This window comes from Rhinocladiella mackenziei (genome assembly GCF_000835555.1).
Source record: "Rhinocladiella mackenziei CBS 650.93 unplaced genomic scaffold supercont1.4, whole genome shotgun sequence".
Classification (NCBI taxonomy): domain Eukaryota; kingdom Fungi; phylum Ascomycota; class Eurotiomycetes; order Chaetothyriales; family Herpotrichiellaceae; genus Rhinocladiella; species Rhinocladiella mackenziei.
In genome coordinates this window covers 485,263-505,322 of record NW_013550601.1, presented here as the reverse complement: position 1 = coordinate 505,322, position 20,060 = coordinate 485,263, and the positions used below count along the sequence as shown (strand labels likewise).

Sequence of the window (20,060 nt, the reverse complement as noted above, 5' to 3'; positions counted from 1 at the left end):
TCGAGTGCTCTCCAAGAGCCGGGTGTTAGTCTGTGGCGCGCCCCTTTTCCCTGCACATTTCCGGCGATTCTTCTCCACAGGCCGGGCTGATCCCCAGCATCCCTTCGTTCGCTATCCAGGGAGGTGAATTCTAGGCAAGGTCCATCGACAAGGTGACGCCATGACCGCTTTTTCATTCTTTAAGTGAGTGCTGCTCCTTACTTTCTCTCGTTCAAGTCACTCTCTTTTTGAAAATATCCCAAGTCCCTCGTTTAGCAGAATCATACACTTCAGTCATTCGTTTCATCAAACTATTCGATCTTTACCATATTTGGGTTTTCTTTTTCCTGATTCAAGATGAAAGCGGGTCCACTTCTGGCTCTTGCGGCTACCGCCGTCTCCGGCGTCAGCGCCTTCTATAAAGGCTTCAACCTTGGAGCCAATCTTGCCTCCGGAGCTTGTCGAAGTGAATCTGACTGGGAATTTGCCTTCAACACTCTCGCCGGGCTCCCAGGAGAATTCAAAAATGTTCGTCTCTACGCGTCAAGCGACTGCAACACTCTGGCAAACGCGGTTCCTGCTGCTATTCGGACCGGTACAACCCTCCTTGTCGGCGTGTGGACCGAAGACGATGCACATTTTGAGGCCGAAAAGCAAGCATTGCTAGAAGCCATTCAACAATATGGATCTGACTGGATTCTGGCCGTTTCCGTTGGCTCGGAGGATCTCTACCGAGGGGACACCGATGCAAACACTCTCGCTGCCAAAATCAATGATGTCCGCGGCATGTTGTGGGGTCTAGGGGCAAGCAGCAAATCCGTCGGTCACGTCGACACCTGGACTGCCTGGGTTGATGGCGCAAATACACCGGTGATTGAAGCAGTGGACTGGCTCGGCAATGACGCATATCCTTACTTCGAGGGCGTTGGCATCGACGATGGAGCTGCCAACAATGCCTACTGGGCAGCAGTCGAGAGAGTTCGAGCAGTGTCCCAAGGCAAAGAAGTCTGGACGACCGAGACCGGATTCCCAATCACTGGAGATACCATCGGAGCCGCAGTTCCCTCCGTCGACAATTTGCAAATCTACTGGTGGCAAGTCTCCTGTGCCAGCTTCAGCAGCTTGAACTACTTCTTCTACATTTTGGACGACTTTGCAGACACGCCCAGTTTCGCTGTTGTCGATACCAACTACACCCCTTTGATTGATATGACCTGTGGCTCGTAAGCAGCTGGGATACATATCAATTGGTTCTTCCGGAGATTTTGACTCGTCAAGAGTTTGTCCATTGCTTACTGTCTAGCATAGCGCGGTTGGGAAAAGGTACCGTCAATGTACCATGGGCGGGACAATACTACACTTAAATTCTTGTAGATAATTCATGCCTGGACAGTTGATATCATCCGGTTTCCCTTCTTCCCTTCTTCCCCCCCATAAAGCGATGAAATTCAACTCTTGATATCCACATGAAAACACGTAAAAACAACGAAGTAAAATTAGAACGTGGGCCAGAGCTCAGATCGGCAAAATGGAACTTTTTCACGAAAGAATCAACCGAGGTCGGCTCGACCGTTGAGGAGTTCGTCATCATTGCTGCTGGACTATTCAATACAGCCCAGAGAGCAAGGCGATGAAGATGTGTAACTTTATAGACGTCGATCAAATCATCAAGGTTCTGAATAAGATCGATATGGAACGGACGCTTCCAACCTTTGGGGAACCTGGAGATGAACAAAGAGATGCTTGTGGTATCTGGTACGAGAGCGATGGTGAACATAGAATAGGAAACTGGGTTTGTCTTCGACTTTGTATTTTGTCCAACTCCGGAGAAGTCATCCATCGGGCGGAGGAATTGAGTTTCCAGGCCATCCTTGGGTTTCCTTGTTGAGTAGCATGGCGTTGAACAGAAGATGAGTCATCGATGAAAGCCATCGATGCCACGCAGATGAGACACCCCTGAGGGTGCCATTTGTAGACGCCTAAATGGGTCCCGCCTGACGGAGAAGATTCCACCTCCTCTCAATCGACAAATTTCTCGTCAGACCGTCTCATTTTTGTCCAGTTACTGCATCAGGCATGGCTTCGTCCGTCTCGGACGGCCGGCATCTCATTACCTCTTCTTCAACCCTCATCTCCTCTTCTTCTTCCACTTTCTTCTTTTCCCTTTTTCCATAAGCCTTGCACCAGGCGACAAGGCAAGGCGCCTGCAATCCTCGAAGATCTTGGTTCAGCTATCGCTTTGGATAGTTGTTCACCATGGCTGCCACCACATTTGTCAAGCCTATCCGTCAATTCCTCCGCCTCTTCCCGCCATAAGGCTCACCAAGGGCCCGTGTGGGATTGTCCGGTTTCATACACTTCGCATCCTCGGTCTTATCCTCTGGTCAATTTTGACCAGCGAAATTTTCAATCACGCCATCACAATAACCATTATCCTGCCTCCTCTCCGACGAGTGACCCAGATCCTTGGGCCTGCTTTGATGACGTTCAATGCGATGAAGCGCCCTGTCAAGTTTTCGAGGACGAGATACATGCAACAGATTCCTCTTCTTCCTCTTCGGACCCCAATCGTTCACTGAAAGATCCCGTCGCCCATGCCGGAATAGCTCCCACCTTTCCAAACATCTTCTTCACCAATCCCTTTGCAGTTTCCTTCCCAGGGGACATTCCTTGTCCCAATCCGACATTGACAGTGGGATTTGGGTCTCAGATCCCCCCTGAGCCAGCATCACATGCAGGACATAATCAACCCGACATGGGTCGAAACGAGCCAAAGTCAGAGCCTAGGACTTGCCCAGTAATACCCTGCCTGGAGGCGATACCTCCATCACCGAAACCTGAGATGGACATTCAATCCACTCAACATCGAGGGGCTTCCACACAGGTGCAGACTTCCGCCTCAAGGAAGAATCCTCTGTTGGAGATTCAGTTCGTCGATATGGCAGACAAGAAAGGGGCCCAGCGAACAAGGAATGCAATGATCTCACGAAAGCATCGCCAGAACAAACTTGAGCGAATCAGACAGTTGGAGAAGAAGCTCCGTGCTTCTGAGGCTGAGAAGGAGAGGTGGCAGGGGAGAGCAAAGGATTTGGGTTGGAAGGGATGATTTTCGTTACGTGTAAAAACGAGCGAGTCGCCGTTTTATAGGAGTCTTGTGTTTGCATTGATGCCTATCGGATTGGCCGATCTAGAAAGAGTTACGGATGATTTTTCTGCCCATTTCGGACTCCCTTTTGCCCTTCTCTGATTGTCAGATGCTATTTGAAGCCGTAGAGAAGGCTGAAAGACCTCGTCAGCTGGGCTCTAGAACATTCAATAGTAGGAAATCCCGTGAGATTGAGGGCAAGCTTTGATAACAAAATTTCCGGCTGATATATAAAAAGGGCGATCGCCGATTGGTCCGTGACAAACTTCCTTGGTGTGAATCTTTTTCTTCTCCATCTTCCTTAACGGGCCTGTTGACCTTTTCTACTCACCTCCAGCGGTGCAGTCTGACATAATCTGAACGCTTAGTGCTGGATTCCTCAACAGCGACAACGTACAGAGGAGCGCCACAACACACGTATACATTACCACAATTGATTGGAATACTTTGCTTCATCGTGAGCCTCAACGCAATAGCCGCTATAATTCACCATGGACGAAGATGAGAACATCTTGACCATTCTTTCGACCCCTTCTGCCGATGAGCCGTCACAGACAACCCGACTCCGGGGCCAGGCTCGCGACCTTATCTCCAACCCCAGAGGGAGCAGCGTTGAAACCCTCCCGAATACCCTCCTCGACCTTCTAGTACAAGTCATCAAAACATTGTTCACAAACACAAAACACCCATCTTTGACCTCAACAGGGCGCAAGGCCCTCGTCCCCCAACCGGCACCGCTGGGCACACACTTCCATAGCCCGCTCGAGGACGAAGCGCTAAAGCCATGGAAGACCACTTTCACTGTCCCACTGCTCAGGTATATTCTGACATCTTACACCTTCTTGCCGCCGGGTGAGAGGAAGATTGCGATCGAAGCACACTTCCACCTCCTCGTGCCGCCTATTCTCAACATGATTGACGACGCGGATTGTACTTACAAGGCTTCGGGCTGCAATTTGCTTCGAAGACTCTGTGAGGTATTGATTTCGGTGCAGAGCGAGATACTTAAGCGCACGGGGCTGGCAGAGGTGTTTGTCGATGCCCTCAAAGCGAACTTCATGCTTCTTCCGACTTTGACGCCTGAAGAGGACAGTCTGAGTGTGCTAAGCCAGCTGTATCCGGCTTATTTGGCTCTCGTGGATGCCCGGTTCGTGGCCCTCGGCGGCCTCTCTTCCAATGTGGCAACAAATCATCAGACTCGGCTGCAGGCAAAGAACGAGATTGGCGGAAACACTACAGAACAGGCGGCCCCTCCGAGCAAAACCAACACCGGATCTCTGAAGCCTTCGCACTCCTCTGATGAACTCCTGGCCCGCCAATCCCAACTAACAGCTTTGTTCCGGCACGGCGTCCTCGCATCGCTCTTCCACCTCTCGTCATCCACACAGTCCTTCTCCTCCACCATCTCTGTGCCCCTAACAACACTGCTCCTCGCGCAACTCCCTCCGATACTTAGCCGCATGGGTATCACCAGTGCCAAACATCTACAGACATTCCTCCCACTCCTACGCGTGGGTTTGATGGATCCATTCACGCTAGCAGCACCACCGCTCGTGCTGGCCGTGCTGGCCGTGCTGGAGACTGTGATTCATGTCTGTGCTCGGCGTGTAAGGGAAAAGTGGTTTGCAGAGATCCTCCGCGGTGTCGTAGCGTGCTGGTGTAATTGCGTCGATGAGCTGGAGAGTCTGAGTTCGAGCGAGGACAAGGATGTAAACAGGAGGGAGGAGACCAGGCTTGTCATGCGGAATGTGAAGGCTGTGGTGAGTGTTATGCAGAGGTTAAAGTCCATAGTGGGGTCTTTAGGCGACGTGATGGGAAAAGAAGAGTGGGAGGACGTCAAGAGTCGTTTGGTTAATGAGGAGGAGGAATTGAAGGGCCTGTTTGAAGATGACGACCCTTGATGTGAGAGATATTATTTCTATGGCTAACTGGACGGCGTGTCGCGGCTCAGAACATCGGCGTGGATGCTCGCACAAGCCTCACTAACATGATGAACGTTTGAAAACTGACATTTTGGAAAGACAATTTCAGCTGTGCATGTTGGATTCGATCCGATTCGACCCAGTTCAGTTCATCTTTCGCGCATTCTCGTTCCTTTGACCCGACCAATGCACGATGTATAGCGAAAGGCCAAATTCTATCAGGGTATCACAAATGGGTGTAAATGGGCGTACATGTGCGTGTCAATTCAAAACAATAATTCATCCTTTTTGACTAGGTCCGATCCCGTCGACTCGTCACTCGCAAAACCAGTCGGTCTCGAGGACAATCCGATTCAACGGCCCCTCCCTCAACCAGTACCATCCACATCCTCCCCGACGACCGGCCGCTGCTTAAATAGACTTTTCCCCTTCAACCACTTCCTATACGCCTTATATCGCTTCTTGCCCCCATCTTCCTCGAGCACAGTCAACGGATCTTCCACAGCCCCACTGGCCAGGTACTCCGTGTACTCGTCGAGATTTGCCTCTGCGCGCTCCTCGAGCGTCAGACTCACGGCGCCGCGCTCGTCATCGTAGTGTTGCAGCACCTTGTGATCAGCCGGGTCGCTGGTCGTCTTGGACAGGTATTCGAGGAACTCGAGCGGTGCAGTGGCGGGGTCGATCTCGGACGATACAACCAGTGGGATCGTCGACGGGTGGGCGACGTAGCGTTGGTACTCGTCGGCCTGGCGCACTTGCGGGTCGAGAGATTTGGAGATCAGTGACGTGAAGGCTTGCAGGGCTAGTTCTGCTTTTGTCGGCGGACCGAGTAGGAGGGAGCTGTTGGTCAGGTCGCTTGTGGTTGTGGTGGGGAGTTTAGGGATTTTCGGTATGGCTGGCGACTGGGCTTCAAAGGATGCCTCTTTGATGATCCCTGTGTACTGTCGGCGCTGGAGTGTGTTGTGGAGTTGTTGCTGTGCGTCGAGCCAGGGACCCAACGTGCTAGGTTTGGGCGTGAGTTCGACGCCGGAGTTGGGTGTCGAGGTGTTGAGTGCGCCCGATGCGTCGATGGAGGACGCGGTATCAGCGCCAACGCCACGATCTGACGCCGTGTCGTCGGACGGAGCGACGATTTTCACGCCTTTCCGATGGGACTTGCTGTCCTGACCTTCGCCATCGCTCTCGTTAGCCGTTCGTACTTTGAACGGGGACAGATCATATTTCCCCGCCGACGTGGAGCTGATCGGGATATAGCGCAGGTTTGAATGCATTTTGAAGGAGAAGAGCTTTTTAAATGATGAAATGGCCAAAGGCCGATAATATTCGACCCAGAAGTCGTCGAAGTAGCTGAGCGGTCGCTCGCGGAGTTCACGCGGCCAAATCGACGGCGGCATCTCTGGCAACTCAAGATATTCCGGTGTGTACCATTGCCGATAGCTAGGACGACGTTTGCCAAACATGGACCGGGGGTCCGAGTGGTGCAGGTAATAATCCGTCGTCAAGTCCCAGAGCATCGGCTGGCCTTGGGCAAAGACGTAGTTGCCGAGAAACAAATTGTACGCCTCCTGTCGTTGTGCGTCCATAAAGGAATTGTTGTAGTAGCGCTTGAAGCTCTCGACCATGTCACGCGAGTGGCTGGTCCATTGGTTGATTTTGCGGTATGTTGCCATCGTGTTGACGAGGTGCGAACCGCCGTATTGCACTGCGATCGTGTCACCGTGGTCATGCCACATGTGCGTGAACAGGTTCACCGCGTCCGAATCATATTCGACGGACGGCTCTTCGATCACTCCGAGGGCCTGCAGTTGGTAGCCCAATGCTTTCTTTGCGATGACGAATTGCGCTGCGTTGGTCCGGTCCAGGCAGTCGATACAGTTTGTCCGTGCCACGCCGCTTTGAAGTTTGAGGCCCGATTCTTCGTCGTTGCCGTTTTGAAAAAACCCTGTCTTTGGCAAGATGTCTTCTGCAATGGCTTCGAGACTCCCGATGACGTCTTGATCGCGGCTTTTGGATGCTCGGCTCATGTCCCAAGCATGATAGAGGATTTGTTTGTCCTTGGGCAGGAATTGATTCAGATAGTTGACGGCGAGGGTGTATTCTTTGAGCAGCTTGGATTCTCGTGGAGTCCGTTCCCGTGATTTGATCAGGTTGAGCACGTAGATGGGAGTTCCGTACCGTTTGAAGAGATTGTCGAAATGAAGGGCTGCAGCGCTGAAAAATGGGTCCACCACGTTAAGATGGATATCGGGCTTGGGTGAGACTCCAGTGCTGTCTTGTGTCCAGTGTAGTGGAATGCTGCCTCGGTGTTGGACGTATGAAGTGTACTTGTTGTTGGCGAACAGGGTCGGGCCAGGGGCATGAAATGAAGTCGTCAGCATTTCGGAGACGATTTGTTCGGTTTCGACGTCGTTAGCTACGTATCCGAGATCATTCGCGCCGCGCTTCAAGAATCTGGCGCCGGCAAAGAAACGTGACCGTCGTGCAATGATTGTCACGTAGACCACTCTTCCCCAGTAAACTGATAGAGCGCTTTGGTCGACATAGCCATGTACGATTGACAGACACCAGTCAAAAGGATTTCTGAGTACTTGCTTCGCAGGCTCGAGGAGATGATGGTTCCAGACAAACATGTCATTGTGGTCGCATTTGCGAGGCTCAGCGAGACCTTCTTGTAATGCTCCACGTTCGCGCATGATATTGTGTTGTAAGGTCCGGGTGACATCGTACGAGTAGCTGAAGTAGAACGACCTGGTCAGGTCGAGATTGTTTAGGATACCGATGAATCGAGCTTCTTCCAGCTGTCTATCGGTCTTTGCCCGTGTGGAGGCTGGCGTCACCAGCGGCATCAATTCTGTCTTGTCAATTTGGTAGATGTAATGACCGCCTATCATGGCCACTTGACTTCGCTTGGTCACATAGATCATGTAGTACTGAGCTGTAAAGCGGATGAAACCGAGTAGACCCCAGAAGCTGGTCTTGGTCTTGAGTCCGCCTGTGGCTCGATTCCCTTCGTCGATCGCATGGAGAATTTGCTGCGTTTCTTTCTTTGTGTAGACAATGTCATCTTCGGTGATGTTCAGTTCCCCCGGTTCGGACGTCCGGTCGATTTTCAAGATGCGAAACGCGGAGTCCAGCAGGTCTGAGCCGACAATGTAGTAGTAGTTTGCGGTCTCATGGAGAGTGAACTTGTGCATTTTGATGACGCCTTCTTCCCCGACTTTACTCACCAAGGTTCCCCTGTTGCGCTGTAACCTTGCTGGAGAGGGGCTTGCGGCCCGATTAAAGGACTTGGAGAGATTGAGCTCCTCTTCATCGTCTTCTGATTCTCGGTTTCCCGGTGCCAATGGAGGAGACTCGGGCGGATTATTCGACAACAAAGGATACATCTGTGGCACAACTTTCTCTTTATTGTCGGATTCTTCTGAATCAACTTTCAGCGGCTTGGAGTGATCGTTGACGGTGACATCTTGCTGGGAAATTGATCCATTCTCCGACTCCCCTTGCTTGATATCTTCACCTGACCGGTCTGCATTTTGTTCTCGTGGTGTCTCGTCAGGATTGACTGGTATCTGGTTGGCAGTGAACTCCTTGAAAGACTCCATCTTAGCTTGACAGCCAGGGTTGTGCTGGCAGGAAACGATTGGGAGTGTATTTGCTTATTCCATTGGCAGCTCTCGTAAAGGATCGCATAAGCGCGATGCTTATACTACCGCAAGTTGGGGAAATTGGGTCCTGCAACTGCCCATGTGGTTCGACGTCGTGACTGTTGGTGATTGGCGTAGGCATACTGGCCAGAATTTGGGTGCTAAATCGTCTGCCACAGATGCCATGGAATCATCAATTCAGGTTAGACCAGAAACCGAAATTCACGTGACTTCACGTGAGCAAGGAAATCAGACCGAGGCTCGAACTCAGAGGGGAGATGCATTCGGTTTCAATGGGAGCCCCCGCGCTCACTCGTTCCCGGAAACGTCTGAATATACGCCAGTGTTGAGGATGTAGTTGTCTTCTTCTGGGAGCTCCGGGATTCCTTGTTCTTTCTGCCACTGGTGTTGCTGTATACCAACTGCAAAAATGTCTCCTAAAGCGCCCGCTCCTTTCTCTGAGCCACTTCTCCCCCAGCTCGATATCCCGACCAACCCATACTATACTGAGAAGCACCATCGTCTCAGGGCATTCGTTCGCCAGTATGTAGATACTGAACTCGCCCCTTACGCCCAAGATTGGGAGATTGCCGGCCAAGTACCAGAAAGTGTTCGTCTGCGCCATTGTCAATTGGGATTCTCAATCGTGCATCCCGTGGTAGACCCAGCAGATGCTGGTGGCGTTCAACAACCTGCCGGAATCCCTTACGAAGAATGGGATACATGGTGCAGCGTCATAGTCGGTGACGAGCTCAGCCGTCTTGGTTGGTGCGGTCCCATTTGGGGTTTAGGAGGAGGAAATGGTATTGGCTGCCCTCCTATCAGCACGTTCGGCACCAAAGAACAGAGACAGAAATGGTTGCCCAAGGTCGCGAGGGGAGAGCTGAGGTTCTGTCTGGGTATCACCGAACCGGATGGAGGGAGCGACGTCGCGAATATCAAGACCACTGCAGAGCGAAGAGGAGGAAAATACGTGGTCAATGGCAGTAAGAAGTGGATCACTAATGGGATCTGGTGTGACTACTGTACGGCTGCTGTGAGGACAGGAGGACCGGGTCATGGGGGTATCAGCTTGTTAGTGGTGCCTTTGAAGGTAAAAGGCGTCACAACAAGGAGAATAGAAAATCAGGGAGTTCATGCAAGCGGTATGAAAATCCTCTGTTCATTTTTTTTTGTTCTTCAGCTAATATCCATAGGATCGACTTTCATCACCTTTGAAGACGTCGAGGTGCCAGTAGAGAATCTCATTGGACGGGAAAACCACGGATTCCAGCTTATAATGTCGAATTTCAATCCAGAACGATTGTCTCTGGCTACTGCTGCTCTCCGATTGGCGAGAGTCTGTGCTCAAGACGCATACACGTATGCCTGCGAACGGGAAACATTTGGAAAACCACTGATTGAGCATTCCGCCATCAAGACCAAGATCGCCTCCTTTGGCCTTTTGATTGAACCTGCTCACGCTTTCCTGGAACAACTGTGCTATATCATTGAAACCTCCCGGGTTACGGGTAAGGAAGTCAATGTCGGAGGAATGACGGCTTTGCTTAAGGTTATGAGCACAAGATGTCTTGAACGTGTCTGTCGCGAAGCTCAACAAATCATGGGCGGAGCAGGATATTCAAAGACCGGACGAGGAGCCCGAATCGAGCAGATTAGTCGAGATGTGCGTGTTCATGTTGTAGGTGGCGGTAGTGAGGAGATCATGCTTGATCTTGCTGTTCGTCAAGAGGCCAGAGATGTCAAGTTGAGAGCTAGCAAGCATGCGTCCTCAAAGCTGTAGAGAATCTCAACCAAGACCTAGCTCCGCCTTGTTGCTGGCAATCATTTCCATTGCTTGCTCCCTGGTTGGTTCCTCCTGGTTGTATTGCCATTCAGCAAGTTTCTCCACGGCTTTCTTCAGCCATGGACCACCCTTAGGCGCGCCCAGCACGTCTTTGATATCGTTGCCCTTCAGAATTGGAACCATGGCGTACGCCTCTTCCAGTTTTTGCTCATAGATGAACCCGACAAACTTCTGGTATCGACTGACGACTTTAGAAAATTCCTGCTCTGCAAGATCACAGAGAAGGGAATAGAGAACATGCGACCTCCAAGCTTCCTTGCATTGTCGGATCGCCATACCCACATCTCCTCGCGTCGCCGTGTCGTCCTCCACTAATGCTATGGCTTTGAGAATGTTGGGTCGTAAATCAATAGCATCTTTCAAAGTCTTACTCATCATGTTCGTCGCCTTGATGCCCTCTCTAGAAGCATTGTAGGCTTTCATTGAAGACTCTGCCCACGGCGTGTAGGCGGCTAGATACCAACTCAAAGCTTGATCTTGTTTTGGCTTTAAGCCGAGACAGATCGAAGATTTTTCTTCTAAGATCCGTTGTAGTCCCTCGTAGGCTATGACGGCTTTCTGCGGGTCCGCACCACCCTCTAAATCAGCCGGGTCAGCGAAGACAGTATTGTAGAGATCGAAGTCGTTGATGTATTTCAATCCAGTGTATGGATCAGGGCCGGCCATAATCTTGCCAACCTCGGTTCCCACACGCTCTCTACTAATCTTCACTCGCAGAGCTTCGTGGATGCTCTTGTCTTTCATCGCCTCCTTCGACGCTGGTTCAATCTCATATCCAAGTCGACAGGCAAATCGAATCAGTCGTAGGACTCGGAGGGGATCGTCCCTAAAAGTTTGATGTGGTGCCAGAGGTGTTCGAATGATTTTCTTTTCCATGTCCTCTAAACCTTGTTTGGTGAAGTCTTCGACAGTCTGAGTGTCGAGGTTGTAGAAGAGTGCGTTGACTGTAGCATCCCGACGCAGAGCGTCTTCTTCTGCGGTGCCAAACTCCATTTGTGGGTGGCGACTTTCCTCATTGTAGACTTCCTTTCTCAGATTCACGAAGTCGACTTCGATTCCAAACATTTTGGTTGTGATGGTTTCAAGGTGCTTTGACTTTTCGGGATTGGCGGCGATTTTGTGGATATCTTTGACTTGGGAGTTGATGCCTTGAGTTTCCGCTTCTTGTTCATATTTGGCGCCATGCTCCTTCATGAATATCTGCATAGCTTGACCAAATTGCCATCCTGTCATGGTACTTAACGCCACATCAATATCATGACTTTGGACGCCCAGCAACTTGTCCCGAACCCAGCCTCCTGTCCAGCGAAGCACCAGGTCATTCATCCCGGGAACAGACTGCATTTGGCTCCGGCAGTCTAAGAGACATTGTCGAAAAAGCTTTTCGGCTGGTGTCAAAGGAAGCGGGACTCGAGTCATCTTGGAAACTGGTCTTGATTGAGAAATTTTGCGAGTTCGTCCAATAGCTTTCAGAGGAGATCGGAGGGCTCGCAGGCTCATAATTTGCACTGCACCAAAAGCTTGCTTTAAGGAGTTTGGAGGAGGCGGATCCTCATTCTGACGAACTTACTCTACTTGTATTAATTTGGCTGGGGGTTGAACGCTTCTCTACTTCTAAATGGGTTAGAGAATGTAAATGGCAGAAGGCAAGTTCGTCAGGTAGAGTATTAGTCACAAACGACGCTAGGATTGCAGCAAGGCAGTGTCATCACAAGAAAGTATGCAGTGGAGATTTGATAGGTAGTCTTTCTGACATGGTTGTTTAATATCCAGATGAAAGAAACCGAAATCAGCCTCGTTCGTCTGCCTTCCCTTGTCTCGGCGCCCAGACCTCTCTCTCGGAAAAAGAGTTGACCCGTTCCGGGTACTCGAGAGAGAGAGGTCTGGGTCAATACGGGAAATTTTGTTAGCGTATTGCATTTCGCGTGGCGGGCGCGTCCACCCATTTCTTGCATTCGTGTCAAAATCCACGAGGCAACGAGTTGCATTCGACTTCACGACTCAGCCACATAGCGCAGCGCTGAACACGACGAATAGTGTGCTTTAATTGGCTGTAACAATCGCAACCCCTAGGGCTGCGATTGCTATCGGGCTTGCAAATAGATTATGGCTCGCGCGATCCTTCATCGAGATAGAACTTAAAGCGGAAATACCAAAAAATGGGCCCCCTCCCATAGTCCATCTTTGACGAACTCATAGATGGGGCGCCGCAGCCAGTGAAAGCTTCAGCCACACAAGTTCAACTGCAGAAGAGTTTGAGTCAGTGAACCCCCAACGGTATGAACGAGACGACATCAACAATCACTGGCTGGAGCATTACGTTTACCCATATAGGGCACCTAGAAGCTAGGCCGGACAACCCTCTTACCTCACCTATGATCGAACACTAGTGAGGCCCCTCAATTCTATCGGTTCGACTGCAAGCCGAGTGTTTTACCACTCGGTTACGTCCTTGATAGGTCAACCACGATTTGGTGTCAATTTTGAAGCAGTTTTTGGCAGTATATAATATAAACTTGATTTTTTTTTTTTAAAAAAAAAAAAATTTTTGAATCCGCCTGGTTTAGGGTTTGATGTTGTGTGGTGACGCCAAGAGCAACGTGCTGGCCCAATAACGTCAGCCTATGTCTTGGCAGTGTCACGTGGGAAACTAGGCACGTTGGCACTCCCCTTGCCGCGTCGTCATCGGATCCAATCCGTGGACCATGTGGCCCCGAGGGGCCCCTACTCGATAGATGTCCATGGATTGGATCCGATGAAATCCCGTGGGCAACCTACCCTCAACGGATTAAACGTTTTCCGGGCCACAACCCATCGGATTAAATATTTTCCGGACCACCACTATCGGATCCAGTCTGTGGACCAAGTGGCCGGGGGGTGGGCACCCTATTCGATATCGACAATGGTCCACGGATTGGATCCGATGAGTCGTGGTAATTCATCGGATCCAATCTGTGGACAACCTAGACGAGCTCTTAGTGATCGCGCTCGAGATGGTTCGTAACCGAGCGTGAACGGACGACGAGCCTTGACGTCGAGATGACTCGTATGGAATGTTAATGGATAGTAATTCGTCATTTCACTTAATTACCGAAATTTTATATAGGTCATTTGATTAATTGTATTGCGGTACCGAGACAACATCAATCAATCAATTAATCAATCAACCAGACCTCTCTCAGCTACAGATTAAAGCCGGGGAGATGTCGAGGCGAAGTACGCGCTTCTGTTTCTGCTCATACTGCTACACATCCTGCTGCTTATGCTGATATTCGTGCTTATAGTCGAACGCTGCATAGCTGCATAAGGCGGCTGGGACAGTCTATGAATAGAAAAAAAAAAAAAAAAAAATAGATCATGTCGATATCGAAGCTCGTCCGTTAAGTTAACGTTCCATCCGAGTTATCTCGAATGTGATCAGTAGAGATTATCTGGGTGGTCCACAGACTGGATCCGATGAAATACCACAGCCCATCGGATCCAATCCGTGGATTATCTCGACGTCAAGGTATGTCCGTTCACGCTCACGCTCGGTTACGAACCATCTCGAGTGTGATTAGTAGAGCTTCTAGTGTAAAGGTGATGAACGGTTTAGCACTTGAGTGCCTGTCATGCAGGGAGGATGTCGTCGTCAAAGCTGTTGAGCAACCACACACCAAGCTCTAATTACAAGAAAAGTTCAACGCTCTCGCCATCTTTATACCCACCCATGTTTGCTTGCCCCTTACATAATCCATGCACGTAGCGCCCCGCTACACTAGGTGGTCCACAGACTGGATCCGATGCGTGGATCATCTCGATATCAGGACGTCGACCTCTATCGAGTAGGATGCCCCCCGGCCACACGGTCCACGGATTGGATCCGATGGCGGGGGTCTTTCATCGGATCCAATCCATGGATCATCTCGATATCGAGGCTCGTCTGTTAACGACCCGTTACGAGCCTGTCGAACGTTGCGAGATGCGGATAGAAGGGGTGAAACTTCGTGCAACTATGGATTGGGGGGAAGCCCTCTATATAGGCCAGAATAGGGGCTCTTGGCACTAGGCACCAGCTGTCTGACAGAGCCATTTCGAGTGTGACTAGTAGAGCTTGTCTGAGGTGGTCCACAGACTGGATCCGATGGGCGACGAGGGGATCATGTCGAGTTGGAAGGGCCCCCCGGGAGGTTAGCACGTGATCCTGGAAAATAGTTACGTGATTGGCCAGCTCGTTGCTCTTGGCGTTGCCGCACAACACCAAGAGGCGATTCCCAAATTTTTTTAAAAAAAAAAATTTTCAAGTTTATATTATATACTGCCAAAAACTGCTTCAAAATTGACACCAAATCATGGTTGACCTATCAAGGACGTAACCGAGTGGTAAAACACTCGGCTTGCAGTCGAACCGATAGAATTGAGGGGCCTTACTAGTGTTCGATCATAGGTGAGGTAAGAGGGTTGTCCGGCCTAGCTCCATTGAGTTTCTAGGTGCCCTAGATGGGTAACGTAATGCTCCAGCCAGTGATTGTTGATGATGTCGTCTTGTTCATACCGTTGGGAGGTCACTGATTCAAACTCTTCTGCAGTTGAACTTGTGTGGCTGAAGCTTTCACTGGCTGCGGCGCCCCATCTATAAGTTCGTCAGAGATGGACTATAGGAGGGGGCTTTTTTTGGGGTATTTCCGCCCTAAGTCCTGTATCGACGAAGGATCGCGCGAGCCATAATCTATTTGCAAGCTCGATGACAATCGCAGCCCCGGGGATTGCGATTGTTACAGCCAATTAGAGCACTCTAGTCGTGTTCAGCACTGCGCTACGTACCACAGACTATTCAGTCTTACCGACCAAGGAGACAAGCCCCAGATCGAAACCGTCATGCTTCTTCAAGCTGGGTTGAATTAATACTGGGTCGTGTGTGCCGATGGTCTCTGGCGAGTTAAGCTCGTCGGAACCAGGTGCTTCTAAGGAAGGGTCCTGATGGTGTAGGGGAGGAGAAATCGATGTTTTGGAAGATAACTCTTGTGGGGTAATCGACGGGGAAATTCCATCGGTTGTATATAAGAGAGAAGAGTATTTGCTATCGGAACACGAAGCCCTTTTTCATTTCAGCTTGTCGTCAATCGAGCACTCTTCGCTATTCTCTGTTACTAAGAGCCAAATACGCATGGTGGGTCAATTCTGACACTCTGAGAAGAATCTCCATCTGTTTCTTGGTCGGGTCATGCTGTAGCAATAGTAGATATATGATGTGGCTGAGCTGTGAAATGGAATGGAACTTGTCACCTCGTGGAGTACCCGGAACGGATCAACTCTCTTCCGAGAGAGGTCTGGGCACCGAGACAAGAATGTATGGTGGATCTTTGAAAAGCACTGTATTATTACTCCCGAAACCGGTAGCCGAGCTCCAACTCAACGCGAACCGCAGTCTCTCGGTAAATACATTCCTCCTTTTTATATATATATACATGAACGGTAAGATAGGTGAAGTTGTCGACTTGTCAATGCGAATAGATTTTAGAACCCTGTCATCATGCACGTAATTGGTCTCACGGGCTCAATTGCGACGGGCAAGTCTACTTGTTCAACTACGCTCTCCTCCCCTCCCTACTCATTACCCTTGATCGACGCAGACCTCCTCGCACGCAAGGCCGTCGAACCAGGCACGTGGGGATACAGTCGCATAGTATCGACCTTTGGTCCCACGACCCCAGACCTTCTCCTTCCACCGTCGGATCCTCAATGCGCCGGCAAGGAAAACGGACCGAACGGCAATGGCAGACCATTGAACAGACCCGCGTTGGGAAGAAGGGTCTTTGGAAACAGTGAAGAGAGAATAAGAGATAGGAAGAAACTTAATGCCATTGTCCATCCTGCCGTGCGATTCTACATGGCTCGAGCAATGCTGTACTACTATCTTCACGGACATTGGGCAGTTGTCTTGGACATCCCCCTTCTCTTTGAATCTGGGTTGGACATCTTCTGCAGCACCGTCATCGTGGTCGCCGTTTCAGATCCAAAGATTCAGCTGGAACGTCTTCGGGCTCGCGATCCACATTTGTCTCCCGAAGATGTAGAGAATCGGGTCAAGAGTCAAGTCGATGTTCGTGAAAAGGCCGTGAGATGTGAGTATAGGAATAATGGCAAGAAAGATGCAGGTAGAGGTTATGTCCTCTACAATGATGGGAGCAAGGAAGACTTGAAGCTTCAAATCGCAGACGTCATGCAGAAGATCAAATCAAGGAGCTCGAGATGGTGGGATTTGTTACTGCTGGTCTTTCCTCCTCTCATGGCGACCGTTGCTTCCTGGGAGGTTTTCTGGAACTGGTACTTGCGACGGAAGATCATTAAAGAAAGAGGAGAAGAATTGGCCAAGACGAAAATCTGAGGAAGGTGCGTGGTTTGGGCAGACAGATCTCAGGATGAGGCTGAGCAGAGGTCCACGCCAATGAATGGCATTATTTCATGATTGGTGGCTTTGAACGTGGATGAACTTAGGACATTTGACAACGAAATGATCGAAGCTGAATGACCAAACCAGCCTATTCCATGCGAATGATACACCATGAACGCAATAGACATGAACCAAGCCTACAGTCGATACCTCACTGTTCAACCGAAGTATTGTATTCAGTGAAGATACTGCTCACACGTTCCTACACCGCACGGACAACTAACCGAGCACGGCAAATGTCCAAAAAATTTTGCCACCAAGGAAATTCAAAATGCGGGATTTAGGTTGGTTCAAATGTGGTTGATGGGAAGCGAAAACCCTCTCAAGTGGGTATTTTCTTCCTTTCAACATGACAGTGCGCGATCTATCTCTACAGCGACGCATCGAACTCCGGATTGACCCAAGAAGGTGTCCCGGTCTTGGATCTCAACATAGGGCCAAATTTATGTAGAAAGGCGAAGATAGGGAGTGCGCCAAAAAAGACGATGATTCCTTGGGCAGCGAAGCACCAGGTCCAGCCCGAATCGGTCTGCCAGGGGGCAATGAAGAACTAGAGACATCACCAATTAATCAGCGTCTGAAATGAACTCAATGGGCGGCAAATCATTTTTAAGGAGGGACATACCGGATTGATAAAGGCGGACAAGTTCAGCAGTACAGCGTAGAATGTGATCATGCTCATGCTCTGCAGCGGATAGCAGTCGACAATATAGGCACAGACAACTGTGTTTCCCATCTGGATTCCTGCAGCGAACAGGAAAAAGGCGACCTGCCCAACCATCCAGTGATAGGCCCTATCGACACTGATTCCCCACACGATTAAGCCGATGGCACTCAGCAGGCCAGCTGGGAAGATCAACCAGAGGCGCATCTCGGGAATCCGGACGCCTCCATTTCGCTTCGCCAGTCGCGAGCACACAATGTCGCTGAGGTGGCCGCCCAAGAAGACTTCGGCAAACAACGTACCGAGGAGGAGTCCAATGAAGAGGAGCCCTTGAATTTGCGGTTTATAGTCCAGATACGCGGCCGGGAGCATCGTGATCACGCTCAGCACCCACCAGTACCAGAGGAAGCAATACGTCACGACGGCAATGGTGACAGCGAGGAATTTCAAGGTTAGGACGAAGCGGAGGATCGAGTCGTAGACGGCTGGATGGCGCATGCCAGGGACAGGCTTGATGTTGATGAAGGGGAGTTTCTTGGTTCGTGGCAAGTCGACAGATCCTGCATCGCTCCGTCTTCGGCCGACTTTCTCGATATCAACACCCGTTTCGTCCGAGGCGGTCGCCATGGGTAGTTTGGCTAGCATGTGATTTCGCGGATACAGCGTTTCAGGCAAAAAGAAGATTTCGAGAACAAGGAGTACGCCAAAGAAGATGGCTGTCAACCATTGGATCCAGGCAGTCGAGACAATATTCATGAACCCGCCGATGATCGGACCAACTAGTAAACCGCTGTCGATTGCCAGGACCCAGAGTCCGATTTTCTGCCCTCGTTGGTGCTCGTAGAACATATCATTGATGGCGGCCAAACCGACGGTTGACGCTGGAGATACGCCTAAGCCTTGAAAGAAGCGTGCAGCCATATATCCGCCGTAGTTGGAAGCTTTGGCAGCGCCGACGGTCGATGCCAGAGCCATGATCGTGCCAATGATGAATACAAGACGACGGCCGAAAATGTCGGCAAGCGAGCTGAAGATCAATGGACCGACAGCGAGCCCCAGCGCGGGGATTGCGACAGTCCAGTTGACTTGCGAGTAGGTGATATCGTATTGCTCCTGTAAATCAGGAAAACTGGCGACTGTAGTGGTGGTTATGTATGTAAACATGAAGTATCTGAAATGGTTAAAAACAGTTCGGAGACTTGCGCCAAGATCTAGAAACGTACTTGAACATGACGATGGCAAGAATCGAGTGCTTTTGAAAGCTAGACCAGTTGAGAGGATCCAAGGGATCACTGGTCGGTTGTGGATGGACGCGAAATCCATCTCGTGTGATCATATTTTCCACTGTTGGTGGAGGAGGTGCAGCTGTACTCTCTTCAAGCTTTTCATTCAACGGCTGTAACATAGCCTCACCTCCTCCAACAGGAACCGCTTGCTTCTCGTTTGTGGTTTCTGCCATCGTGATTCACTTTCGTAAAAGAGTTGAGAGGAGGAGTCCGACGAAACTAAACAAAGGAGAAAAAGAGGCCAAAAAAGAAAAAGAAAGGTAAAAGGGAGCTGAAGCAATTCAAAGCTCTGACTGTTGACGACATGGAACGAAACGCTTTGACTCTCCTTCTCAAGGACTGGAACCGGCGTGAGCAAACCAAGTGGGTATCTCAGCCCAGAATGAAGAAGGCACAAGTTCCCCAGGATCTTGATTCCCGACGCATGGTTTGTGCGCCACAAGGACAGGGCCTTTGTACAAGGGGACAGCTTCATCGTAGCGTCTGGGCGTAAGAGAAATTGGACGACTTGTAGAGCGTCACGAAAGGCTTGTACTGTACATGATGGGCCGGAGCCACAGAGAGATCGAGGCTTTGAAGCGGCAGCAGTATCATATTCGGTAGAGGTAAGTGATGGGGCAGATTAGGTAGAGACGGGTGATAGGGCAGATTAGGTAGAGGAGATGATAGGGCCCTATCCCCAGGATGCGATCAGAGATAGAGATAGGAGGCAACAAAGAGCTGGCGGGCAATGATAGGCGTCGAGTTGATAAAGCGAAAATTGATGCCACTCAGTAGGCGGTACATACATACTAGATAGTTAAAATACGAAAATTACACCCGCTGGCGTGTCTGATTGGACAATCAACCACCACACATTGTCCATCGGACCGTATCACCACGGACAGGGCTTATAGATAAGGGAGAAAGGAAATGCACGGACCATCTCATCCATTGGGTAATTCGATTACTTGCACATCCTGTTCAAACAAAAAAGCAGTGGATGGGTTAGGCAAGGGTCTGGCTTTCGAGGCTTGAGTTTTGGTCTTTCAATAGCTGAACTTTGACTGCAGGCAATTTTTCCCATTACGTACCGCGATTTGAACACGGATCGGACGAATCGAATCCCACCTTTGTTGTACAAACACCTTTCATGGGTCAA

The 20,060-nt window shown here is 50.3% G+C and overlaps 7 protein-coding genes across 7 annotated transcripts; 4 read left to right on the top strand and 3 right to left on the bottom strand.

The window, feature by feature from the left end:
- Nucleotides 1-336: 336 nt before the first annotated feature.
- Z518_05311 (uncharacterized protein) lies at nucleotides 337-1,206 on the top strand (the record flags this gene model as incomplete). Its single annotated transcript, XM_013416125.1, has 1 exon — nucleotides 337-1,206. The coding sequence occupies one exon, from the start codon at nucleotides 337-339 to the stop codon at nucleotides 1,204-1,206; it is 870 nt and encodes a 289-aa protein (XP_013271579.1).
- Nucleotides 1,207-3,615: 2,409 nt separating this feature from the next.
- On the top strand, nucleotides 3,616-5,025 carry Z518_05310 (uncharacterized protein; the record flags this gene model as incomplete). The annotated part of the gene is made up of 1 exon (XM_013416124.1): nucleotides 3,616-5,025. One exon carries the CDS (start codon nucleotides 3,616-3,618, stop codon nucleotides 5,023-5,025), a length of 1,410 nt encoding a protein of 469 aa, XP_013271578.1.
- A 389-nt stretch (nucleotides 5,026-5,414) lies between these two features.
- Z518_05309 (uncharacterized protein) lies at nucleotides 5,415-8,648 on the bottom strand (the record flags this gene model as incomplete). Its single annotated transcript, XM_013416123.1, has 1 exon — nucleotides 5,415-8,648. The coding sequence occupies one exon, from the start codon at nucleotides 8,646-8,648 to the stop codon at nucleotides 5,415-5,417; it is 3,234 nt and encodes a 1,077-aa protein (XP_013271577.1).
- Nucleotides 8,649-9,120: 472 nt separating this feature from the next.
- Nucleotides 9,121-10,473, top strand: Z518_05308 (uncharacterized protein; the record flags this gene model as incomplete). Its single annotated transcript, XM_013416122.1, has 2 exons — nucleotides 9,121-9,835; nucleotides 9,887-10,473. 2 exons carry the CDS (start codon nucleotides 9,121-9,123, stop codon nucleotides 10,471-10,473), a joined length of 1,302 nt encoding a protein of 433 aa, XP_013271576.1.
- Nucleotides 10,474-10,479: 6 nt separating this feature from the next.
- Z518_05307 (uncharacterized protein) lies at nucleotides 10,480-12,036 on the bottom strand (the record flags this gene model as incomplete). Its single annotated transcript, XM_013416121.1, has 1 exon — nucleotides 10,480-12,036. One exon carries the CDS (start codon nucleotides 12,034-12,036, stop codon nucleotides 10,480-10,482), a length of 1,557 nt encoding a protein of 518 aa, XP_013271575.1.
- Nucleotides 12,037-16,048: 4,012 nt separating this feature from the next.
- Nucleotides 16,049-16,903, top strand: Z518_05306 (dephospho-CoA kinase; the record flags this gene model as incomplete). The annotated part of the gene is made up of 1 exon (XM_013416120.1): nucleotides 16,049-16,903. The coding sequence occupies one exon, from the start codon at nucleotides 16,049-16,051 to the stop codon at nucleotides 16,901-16,903; it is 855 nt and encodes a 284-aa protein (XP_013271574.1).
- A 436-nt stretch (nucleotides 16,904-17,339) lies between these two features.
- On the bottom strand, nucleotides 17,340-19,092 carry Z518_05305 (uncharacterized protein; the record flags this gene model as incomplete). Its single annotated transcript, XM_013416119.1, has 3 exons — nucleotides 17,340-17,519; nucleotides 17,595-18,804; nucleotides 18,857-19,092. 3 exons carry the CDS (start codon nucleotides 19,090-19,092, stop codon nucleotides 17,340-17,342), a joined length of 1,626 nt encoding a protein of 541 aa, XP_013271573.1.
- Nucleotides 19,093-20,060: the final 968 nt, after the last annotated feature.